Source organism: Lampris incognitus, chromosome 1, assembly GCF_029633865.1.
Source record: "Lampris incognitus isolate fLamInc1 chromosome 1, fLamInc1.hap2, whole genome shotgun sequence".
Classification (NCBI taxonomy): domain Eukaryota; kingdom Metazoa; phylum Chordata; class Actinopteri; order Lampriformes; family Lampridae; genus Lampris; species Lampris incognitus.
The window spans coordinates 98,644,940-98,656,648 of NC_079211.1; the positions used below are offsets into that span (position 1 = coordinate 98,644,940).

General features: G+C 43.4%; 1 protein-coding gene across 1 annotated transcript in view; it reads right to left on the reverse strand.

Moving 5' to 3' along the window:
- Window positions 1–988: 988 nt before the first annotated feature.
- The window catches only part of loxhd1b (lipoxygenase homology PLAT domains 1b), a 41,629-nt gene continuing 30,908 nt past the window's right edge, over window positions 989–11,709 (reverse strand). Inside the window, 12 exon segments of the mRNA XM_056278434.1 lie at window positions 989–1,469; window positions 1,720–1,875; window positions 2,123–2,255; window positions 2,382–2,552; window positions 3,054–3,239; window positions 4,123–4,300; window positions 6,111–6,228; window positions 6,333–6,460; window positions 10,340–10,525; window positions 10,916–10,950; window positions 10,953–11,123; window positions 11,419–11,545. Coding sequence (XP_056134409.1) covers window positions 989–1,469; window positions 1,720–1,875; window positions 2,123–2,255; window positions 2,382–2,552; window positions 3,054–3,239; window positions 4,123–4,300; window positions 6,111–6,228; window positions 6,333–6,460; window positions 10,340–10,525; window positions 10,916–10,950; window positions 10,953–11,123; window positions 11,419–11,545 — 2,070 coding nt within the window.

Sequence of the window (11,709 nt, forward strand, 5' to 3'; positions counted from 1 at the left end):
TTCGATCAGCTAGTGCACAAAGTGTAAACCAGTAGTGATGCGGCGGGAGTGTCAGAACAGTTAAGATGCGTATTTCCCAAACACTGCGTCTCAGTTGCTTTCAAACCCCAAAACACACTGTATCAGAAATTGGTCCACCCCAAGGATCGGGTCCCCCCGGTACAAACAGAGCAATATAGTGTACGCGGTTAAGTGCCGTGAGAATTGCCGTGACTTGTGCATTGGGGAAACTAAAGAGACACTGGCCAAGAGGATGGCACAACACAGAAGAGCTAACATGTCAGGCCAGGACTCCACAGTCTACACACATCTACAGGCCAGGGGCCACTCTTTCAAGGATGAGGATGTGCACAACCTTGATAGGGAGGAACACTGGTTTGAATGGAGAATCAAACAGGCCATCTATGTGAAGAGGGAATGACCATCCCTGAACTGGGGGGGGGGGTTTAAAAGTACATCTGTCACTATCTTACAATGCTGTGATTGCAAACATTCCCAAGTCCTCTGTGAATAGTACACATGGCCATTGTAACTCTAGTTAATGGTCACGGTAATTTGCATACATAACTGATTGTTGGTTTCAGTCGTTATGCCACTGTATTGTATTGTTTATTAGGGTGGGGATACCTGCAGTCAGTTGAGACTAAAGAGGTAATTTCAATGAGTGATGAAAAATTTCTCTCAATAAATGTTGTGTCCAGAGGAACTGATTCAACCTTCTGTGATTGGTACCCAAATGTTTTGAGAAACAAAAAAATACAAAATACAAAATCCTAAAGTAATTTATATCATGATTAATTTGATTTGTGTGAATAATGGCATTTGTGTCACACAATAACGAGAAACATGTAAACAACGTTCACCTTGAGTAGTGTTACATTCATTTCAGCACGTCTTTTCCATCCTCTCACATAGCTCACAAATCAAGGCATAGAAAAAGTACTGAGAGGAAAGTCTCTCCGAGCAAATGCTCATTCTTACTTAACTCCTAATACTTTGGGTAGAGCACTCTCTGGATCTGCCCGTCGGCCTTGTTAACATCCAACCACTTCCCACACTGGAAGATAGTGGTCACAGAGTTGGCTGTATTGATTACTTCAATGCACTCAAGGTACCACCCGGAGTTGGTGCGAAAGTTGTCGTGCTCCACCTTAACTCTCAGCAGCTCTCCCAAATCCAGCATCTCCAGGACAAAGCGATCCGTCCGACCCCGTTCAAACAGGTTCCGAAACCTCTGTCGCAGCTGCCGCTTGCCAGAGTCGCCGTTGATGCCGTAAATGGTGATGAAAACACCTGCATCTGTGCCCGCCGCTTTGACGTCTCCAGTAATGACGATGATCTCATACTTGATGGGGACAAGATTGCGGACTTTGCTTGCGAAACTCTCTATGGACTTGTAGCACTCAAAGGTCTGGTACTGATCCTTTTTGGCTGCCAGGGGAATCTGAGCATCACAGTGGAAGAAATACCTAGACAAGAGGGCACAGGTGAAGCAATGGAGGTTACCTTAAGTGTAAACTGCATGCCTAATGTATCCCACCAAGACAAATTCCTGCAGCAAACCTGCTTGGCACTCCATAAACTTGAACAATGTCCAGGATCCTCTACCAAATTACAAAGGACAGTGGGCCGATTTAACATCAGCCCAGAGCATGCCCATCACTGTCACTTTTAAAAAAAGATACGGGGGTATTGGGTGTAATTCTAATTTTAACTTACTTGTTTCCCAGCTCCTTCTCTGTCACAACCACTTCCATGATGTGCCAGAATCCCTCGCTCTTGACTTTCTTGCCATCTTTGGTTATATGGCCGAGGCAGATACCAGCTATCTCGCCCACGTGCTTGGATGAAAACTCAAAGGTGTCAGTGGCACCGCTGTGGAGAGACACAAAGTTACAACAGCAAGCAGAGCTTCTGCTGCATTCAACTTAACTCAACCAAAGGAAGATAAATGCAGTGGTTCCCCCGAGACACTTTCTCTTCCCTGTATCTCCTCAAATCTCCTGAGAGCAAGGGCTCACAGAGCAGAGAGTAACACTATAAGATAAAAAAAAGTCAATGGAAAAACAAAACACGTGAAGCAAATATAAGCAAGGCTGCTAGAGTCTCTCTGAGGACCTACCATAAGAACTTCTTCTTCTTGTTCTCCAGAACAAACTCTTTAGAACGGGCTTTCTTCCCTTCCAGCACAATCCAAGCATTCTCTGTGGTGTCCGCATCCTCTGTGTTAGCAGTCGTTGTGGCAATTTCATATTCTGAGATAGAGCAGAGAGCGATTGTGAAAGAAAGACAAGCATTTAACACCTGCCAAATGACAACTCTACAGCTTGCAATGATCACACAACATGTAAGTACACAGATGGGTCTCCATCTTTACTGACTGATTTTGTCATTGAGGTCTACAGCGTCATTGTTGGCACAGGCCAGCTCTCTCATGATCTGTCTGTCATCCTCATTTTTAGCCAGCCAGCGGTCGCAGGGGAACCTGAAAGTCTGGTTCATGGCCTCATCCTTTACATCAATGTACTCCAGGTGCCAACCAGGTGCGGGGCCTTGGTGAGGGAAAATCATTTTTATTTGTTCAGTAATGTACAGTCCTTGCAATCTGATTGCTTTGTGATTTATATTTTTCTTTAGTTTTGCTCTTTTACAAGTCTCCCATAGAAAATATCAGGTGCTCCATCCTATACAAGAACCATAGAAGATACTTTTAAAGCCCCATTCATGAATCATCTCTCTGATGCTCTAAGTGTACTTTTTTGTTCTATACGTACATACACTGTTTGTTTGACACCACTGTCTGTATTTCTTTGTTTTATTCTCTTACATGCATAGTTTAAAAAAAAATCAAGAACTCTCTATTACACTTGAGTGATATGAAGCACTTTTAAGGTCCTGTTCAGGGACTAACTCTCTGATACCCTTGTGTGCAGGTGTTCTGATTTTAGCACTATGATCAAAATGACCTCTATTCTATTTGAATTCAGTTAACAAAGATGATTTTAGCTGAGGATATAGTTTTCTGATACCCAGACCCGCTACCTCCTCCCCACCTTTGTTGTCATGCCACACCCGGATCTTGGACAGCTCCCCGAGACTGAGCATTTCAGAGAAACGGAAAACGTCTTTCATTTTACGCTCAAACTTGTTCCTGTTAGTGCTCTCCTTCAAAGCTAGTGTCCCGGTGTCCCCGAACTCTCCAAACAGCATCAACAACACATTGGCATCAGTCCCAGCACCTGGAATGTAAGACGCAGGGGAAACACCAGGTACAGTTACTAAAAGAAACAAATGTTTAGCTTGCGAACAGTGTTGAATGAGCACTCCTGTAATCAAACAGGTCAGCCTAATTAGGAAAAGCTTGTTGTAAATGGAGCAGAATTAACCCGTGGACCTATGCAAAGACCTAAGACACTGGGCTGCCGTGGGTAAGATTTTTGCAGGTGTAAACCGTTGAACAATGCTCAAATAGAAGGTCAAAGCTTATTTTTGTAAATGAATAAATGTATGTTGTAGGTCTGTTTCATTATAGCTAAAAACTAAGATAGTGAAAACAACCATTAATTAATGTCTTTATGAATGCTCAATAATCCAGGTAAGGAAATCACAGAAAGTTAAATCCGTTCATCTGGACTCAGTGTTTATTGAGAGAAACGTTTCATCACTCATCTAAGTGACTTCTTCAGTCTCAATTGACTGCAGGTATCCCCACCCTTATAAAAATGTAGCGTAACGACCGAAAACAACAATCGCGTTCATATTAAGGGTCATGGCAATTTGCATATGAAACTGATTGTTATTTTTGGTTATTATGCCACTTTATTGTTTATAAGGGTGGAGATACCTGCAGTCAGTTGAGACTGAAATCACTTAGATAAGTGATGAAACATTCCTCTCAATAAACATGTCCAGATGAAGGGATTCAACTTTGTGTGAACAATTAATTAACTTTCAGCACTGTGTTATATGCAGCTCTTAAGTTTCCATCTTTTTATTATTATTATTATTATTTTTAAATAAATTTGAAATGTGGACTTCATGCTCTGAAAAATCTCAGGGCAACTGGTAGCTACTTACGCTCAGTCTCATAAGTTCATGCTATGTTAAGCTAGTAAGACCTACCTCCGATATCACTGGTCTTAACTTGGATGATGTAGGTGGTTTTCTCCACCATCTCCTCCTCCTCCACCACAGCTGGCAGCTCACACACCTTGGTCCTCTGTGGCCCTTTGGTCTTGGAAATCCAGTTCTCATAGGTGAACATATATACTTCCTCTGTGGTTTTGTTCCGCATAAGGATCTGGGGAATTTATTGAGACTTTTACCTCATCTAAGTTCCCACAATATGAGCCAATGGAACAAACACAGTCAGGGGCTCCTGGAAAGCCCAAGGTTGCAGTTGGGCTTTTGCTGAGGAATAGCCTTGCCAAAAAGCATATATTAGCTGTTTGTCAAAACGTTTTAAAACTTGTATGCCAAAAGCTTATTATAGCTATAAGATCAAACCAATATCCCAGGGCTGGCAGGGAGGCTGGACAAAGTGGGAATGACTTATGGACAGGCCATTGTCATGGTCTGATCTTTGGAAGATCCCCCAGGCCAGGCTGAGTGTCCTGATTGGAGCAACATATGACATCTTACCTTGTCCTCGAAACCTGCACCAATGGTTTGGCACCGAGGAGACCTGCCCCCTTTGTAACACTGCTAACGCTAGCCTCCAGCATATTTTGTTGGGATGCAAGACAGCATTGCCCCAAGGGTGCTACAGATGGCTGCATGGCCTGGTGCTGAGGAAGCTGGTAGAGGTGGTAGAGACATGTAGACGGGGTGCAAACAGCAGGCCTTCCATCCAGTTGCTAGGTCTGCAGAGAGCACCAAAGCCCCCTGCCTGGGAGATACAGCAAGACTCCTCTCATACAGCAAAGAGTGGATTATGAGATTTGACTTCAGGATGCAGCTTCAGTTCCCAAAGGAGATCACTGAAACATCACTCTGGCTTGGCATCATGACATGGACGGTGGTCAACAAGACTGTCCTGCTAGTTGAGCTCACTGTCCAATGGGAGGAGGCAGCTGGAGGCTACCCATGAGCGGAAACAAAGTATTCCGACCTGGCTGTTGAGAGTAGGGAAGTTGGCTGGAGGGTTGTTATGTACCCTGTGGAAGTGGGATGCCGGGGCTTCGTCAGCTCCTCAACCTCTCCACTGCTATGCGACATGGGTGTCACAGGAGCAGAATATAAAAAAGCCATGAAAGAGCTGACTGAGGAGGCAGAAAAAGGAAGCTTCTGGTTCCTCAAAAAGTTGAATCAGTTCATTTGGACACAATGTTTATTGGGAGAAATGTTTCATCACTCATCTAAGTAACTTTGTCAGTCTCAACTGACTGCAGGTGACTGGTTGTGGCTGAGGAAGAAGCACAGGAGTTGAAGGCCAAGTAACACCTGGGACATTCACAGAGGATATCCTCTGTGAATAGTACAGAGGTATGTGTACATGTGAATAGTACACATGGCCATTGAAACTCTAGTTCTTTTTTTTGACCCCCCCTTTTTTTTCTACCCAATTGTACTTGGCCAATTACCCCACTCTTGCGAACCCTCCCGATCGCTGCTCCACCCCCTCTGCTGATCCAGGGAGGGCTGCAGACTACCACATGCCTCCTCCGATACATGTGGAGTTGCCAGCCCCTTATTTTCACCTGACAGTGAGAAGTTTCGCCAGGGGGACGTAGCATGTGGGAGGATAACGCTATTCCCCCCAGTTCCCCCTCCCCCCCAAGCAGGCGCCCCGACCAACCAGAGGAGACACTAGTGCAGCGACCAGGACACATACCAACATCCGGCTTCCCACCCGCAGACACATCCAGTTGTGTCTGTAGGGACGCCTGACCAAGCCGGAGGTAACATGGGGATTTGAACCGGCAATCCTCATGTTGGTAGGCAACGGTATAGACTGCCACACCACCCAGACGCAATGAAACAAGTTCTACATAATGAATAGTTGGATTGACTTCACATGATTACATGACTCATTAGATACAGTCGTTTTCCAAACCAAATTTCTAGAAGGAATGCTGGAAAGAAAAAAAGGGGGTTGTCCTCATACCCACCTTGTCAAGAAACCAGTCTGGCCGACTTCCAGTGCCATCAATCCGAAGTCTGATCTTCTTGAGAGGAGCAATATCATCGATCTCTAGATTGAATGTATCTTCTTGGCCTCTTTCAAATCTAGCTTGAAAAAATATGTTTGTATGGTGTCTTTCAAATGATGATAAAATCAGTTCACTTTAGTGATGCAGTAAATAAGAAGAGGATGATAATAAACAGCTGACCTGTCTTCATTCTTGTGTAGCAGCATTTCCTCTGTCCTCCCGTTGGCCCCAAATACAGTCAGAAAGATGTTGGTATCAGTTCCTGCGTACTGGATGTTACCTGTGACTACTGTGGTTTCATAGATGACCTAAAGGGATCATAGTCCATCTTCAAACGATATATTCTCTGAATATATAGACCCAAAGGGATCATAGTCCATCTTAACATGATACATTCTGTGAATATATATATATATATATATATATATATATATATATACACTACCGTTCAAAAGTTTGGGATCACCCAAACAATTTTGTGTTTTCCATGAAAAGTCACACTTATTCACCACCATATGTTGTGAAATGAATAGAAAATAGAGTCAAGACATTGACAAGGTTAGAAATAATGATTTGTATTTGAAATAAGATTTTTTTTACATCAAACTTTGCTTTCGTCAAAGAATCCTCCATTTGCAGCAATTACAGCATTGCAGACCTTTGGCATTCTAGCTGTTAATTTGTTGAGGTAATCTGGAGAAATTGCACCCCACGCTTCCAGAAGCAGCTCCCACAAGTTGGATTGGTTGGATGGGCACTTCTTTGAGCAGATTGAGTTTCTGGAGCATCACATTTGTGGGGTCAATTAAATGCTCAAAATGGCCAGAAAAAGAGAACTTTCATCTGAAACTCGACAGTCTATTCTTGTTCTTAGAAATGAAGGCTATTCCATGCGAGAAATTGCTAAGAAATTGAAGATTTCCTACACCGGTGTGTACTACTCCCTTCAGAGGACAGCACAAACAGGCTCTAACCAGAGTAGAAAAAGAAGTGGGAGGCCGCGTTGCACAACTGAGCAAGAAGATAAGTACATTAGAGTCTCTAGTTTGAGAAACAGACGCCTCACAGGTCCCCAACTGGCATCTTCATTAAATAGTACCTGTTAGAGCCTGTTTGTGCTGTCCTCTGAAGGGAGTAGTACACACCGGTGTAGGAAATCTTCAATTTCTTAGCAATTTCTCGCATGGAATAGCCTTCATTTCTAAGAACAAGAATAGACTGTCGAGTTTCAGATGAAAGTTCTCTTTTTCTGGCCATTTTGAGCGTTTAATTGACCCCACAAATGTGATGCTCCAGAAACTCAATCTGCTCAAAGAAGTGCCCATCCAACCAATCCAACTTGTGGGAGCTGCTTCTGGAAGCGTGGGGTGCAATTTCTCCAGATTACCTCAACAAATTAACAGCTAGAATGCCAAAGGTCTGCAATGCTGTAATTGCTGCAAATGGAGGATTCTTTAACGAAAGCAAAGTTTGATGTAAAAAAAATCTTATTTCAAATAAAAATCATTATTTCTAACCTTGTCAATGTCTTGACTCTATTTTCTATTCATTTCACAGCATATGGTGGTGAATAAGTGTGACTTTTCATGGAAAACATGAAATTTTTTGGGTGATCCCAAACTTTTGAACGGTAGTGTATATATATATATATATATATATATATATAAAATCCATGGAGTCAAGTAAATTCTTTATGAGAAAGTACAAGCCTGTTTCATGCCATAAGCAATCATCAGCTGTCAATAAAGCTACATGGGAAAGGATATTTTGCTCCTTATTTGTTGAGCACTTTCCCTACCGTTGAGTGTTTCTTTTAGCAAAGTTTTATATAGATGGGTGACAAAGGAAAAAACAAACACAAGTGTCTTAGGAAGGGGTTTGGCCACCACGAGCCTCCAGAACAGCTTCAATGCTCCTTGTCATAGATTCTACAAGTCTCTGAAGTCTACTGGACAGATGGACACCATTCTTCCAAAAGATATTCCCTCATTTGGTGTTTTGATGATGGTGCTGGAGAGCGCTGTCTAACACGTCGGTCCCAAATCTCCCATAGGTGTTCAACTGGGTTGAGATCTGGTGACTGTGAAGGCCATAGTATATGGTTTACATCATTTTAATCCTCATCAAACCATTCAGTGACCCCTCGTGCCCTGTGGATGGGGACTTTGTCATCCTGGAAGAGACCACTCCCATCAGGATAGAAATGTTTCATCATAGGATAAAGGTGATCACTCGGGATAACTTTGTATTGATTTGCAGTCACCCTTCCTCTAAGGGGACACATGGACCGTGAAATCCATTTTGGTCGGGCCCATCAGCACCCCCCCCCCCCCCACCACACACACAAAAGCAACCACCCCCTCGCTCCCCAACTGTGAACTGACTTGCCTTCTAAACGTTACGATATTACAGCTAACGAATAAGTCATAAAATATCAAATTTACAAAGAAACGTCAAACTCACTTTAAATATTGCCGAAGGCAATCCCCAAAACATGATTGATTGATATACTTCATTAATCCCCGTGGGGAAATTACTCTCTGCATTTAACCCATCCTAGCTGTGTAGCTAGGAGCAGTGGGCAGCCACCAAGCAGCATCCCAGGGACCAACTCCAGTTGGTCTCGCCATGCCTCGGTCAGGGGCACAGACAGGGGTATTAACCCTAACATGTATGTCTTTTTGATGGTGGGGGAAACCGGAGCACCCGGAGAAAACCCACCGCAGACACGGCGAGAACATGCAAACTCCCCACAGAGGATGACCTGGGATGACCCCCCAAGGTTGGACAACCCAGGGGTTTGAACTCAGGACCTTCTTGTTGTGAGGTGACAGCGCTAACCACTGCACCACCATGGTAGGAGATGCAGCATTTTTTCCTCTGCCACTGGAGAATGCCCCTGTCTGGAAGGCCTTCTCTGTCCACACAGAATTTAAATTCTGTTGTGGTGTCAACTTGTTGTTCAAGGAAGCCCAATACATCTTCCATGCTTAAACAAGAGGATAGAAAACTTATAAGTCCTAAACTCTAAAACACAAATCTTGTAAACATTCTCGGACATTCTCAGATGCATTTAACAAAGACAGGGCTACCAAATGAGATGTGATTACACAGTATTGCAGCTATTTTGGAGGACATGAGGGGCACATCATTTCTCTGCTCTCCCATCCCCCAGCAGCCATTTGGTATGTTCTATGGACGAGCTGTTGCCTTCGCCTTCTGTCTGCGGTGTGAAACACTCAACATACTAACAGATGAGCTGCAGTAATTGAATCCTTGAAACCTCTACACAGCTGATGTTTAATGTGATTAAATGGATTTTTTTTAATCGAAATTATTTGGACTTTTCAATTAAAGATGTCCAAAACATTTCAAAATGGACTTAAATAATGGTTACCTTAAAAATGTCAGTTACTGCAGTTTTTATATTTAACGTCACAAATACATCTAATGTGGGTAAAAGGGAACGTTCAGTGGATATTAAGGAAATGTACTATATAATGGGACTTCAATATTAATCTCTAATGTACCTCTATAGTGGCGAATTGTGCAATTTACACCCATCTGTATTAAGTGTATTTTACAGCAAACAAATATAAGTACATGTACATACATGTATAAGTACATATACATACATGTACTGCAATACACATCCACCGAAACAGCAACAAAAACAGCCACTGTTGCCAAAAAAAAACCCTGTGTGTGTGCGGGCCCACATCAAACTATTTAGTCTTTTGGGTCATCGTTGACCTCAGATATGTTTTTAAACAACGGAGGGATGAGAAACACATCTCAGCACTGGCAGTTGATACAGGGATGGTGTAGAACAGCTTCAGCAGCTTGTGGACCTCCTGCAATAGAGCTTTTGTCACAGGAAGATGCCTCAAAGGGCTCATGGTACAGGGAAGCGGTGTATGATATATCCATATCATGGGAGACTGCGCTAACCAGTCAACTAAAGGATCCAACCTTCAGATGAGATGCCCGTCCGTCGGCCCTACCAGCCCTACTGGTTCTGCAGACCACGAGGAGACAAGTGGACCCAAACCATGCTAAGAAAATGCCCCCCACAGCATAACGGTGCCCCTCACTGTAGGGGTCAAGCATTCAGGTTTTTCCTTTAATTTTACACCCGTCTGTACACATATACAAAGGTGGACCTTATTATTTGAGCTGTATATCACCTTGCGGACAATATTGATAGTGGCGGAGTCCAGGACGTTGAATAGTCTAGCAGTGAGACCGTCTCCTCTGTCTTTAGCCAGCCAACACTTACACTGGAAGATGTGCTTAATACCTTTGGTTGGCACAGCAATCGACAGCTCATCCACCAACCAGCAGCTCTCTGGGGTGGCACCGTTATGGCCGAGCTAAGGGAGAGAGGATGAAAGAGCAGAAAGGAGACAGAGCGACAGTGATATAGGAAGGTAGATGGACAGAGAAAGAGAGAGAGAAAGAGAGAGAGAGAGAGAGAGAGAGAGAGAGAGAGAGAGAGAGAGAGAGAGAGAGAGAGAGAGAGAGAGAGAGAGAGAGAGAGAGAGAGAGAGAGAGAGAGAGAGAGACTAACTGCAAAGATGGAATTATTTCTTTTCATGTCATTTTGACCTAGGTACCCAGACACATGGCTCTGAAAGTAAAACTGGTGCTGAGTCAAAACAGCTTAAATAAATGTTTAGCATCAGTGCACATGGAGAGATGGAGGCAGGGAGACAGTTATGAGCGTTTATATCAAATTGGGGAGAAAAGGCCTTGTCTCTCACTTCTACCCTCTTGATCTCCCCGACATCCATTCCATAACACACAAGTGTTCCATGGTACCGACTGCAAAACACATCTTCCCCTCTGGCAGGTCCAGCCACAGACGGTCTGTCTCAAGGCCATTGTCTCCTATGATGATGACATACACCCTGGCGGTAGTGCCGGCATCGCGGTCCATCCCAGTGGACAAAGTGAAGTGATATGGGATAACTGGGTAGGGAGCAAAAGGACAGCATGGTCTGACAAAGGACTTTCATCTAATTTCAGTTCCATTAATTTAAGTTCAGTACAGCAAACTTCTGTTTGGTTTAACTGTGTTAAATCAAATTAAGTTAGTTAATTAAGACAATTAAGTCAGGCACTCGACTGCAAACTACCTACCTTATTTTGCACTGCCAAAACTCCATAATGTTTACAGCTCTTTGTCCCAATAAAATTACTCAGATTACAAAATCAATCACATAATTTGCCACGAGAAACATCAAGAATAATTTCACTGTCTTACTTGGACCCTCCTCAACAGCTGCTGCCTTTTTCTTCTTTTTCTTCTTATTGGCATTTCTGTCCAACCCTAACTTGGCCTGGGTTATCTTCTTGGAGTTTGGGTCATTATGTCTCTCACCCTCATATCCCTGAATGGGCATGAAACACAAACACGCAACTCGTTTCTCATAACTCAAAAGTCAGGTTTATTTCTACTGCCTTAAGTCACGGTTTATTGTCTCAGAGGGCTTCACATTCACACAGTGAGAAACAGGCAGACACGATAAACGACTAAGGACAACGTCCTCTATCC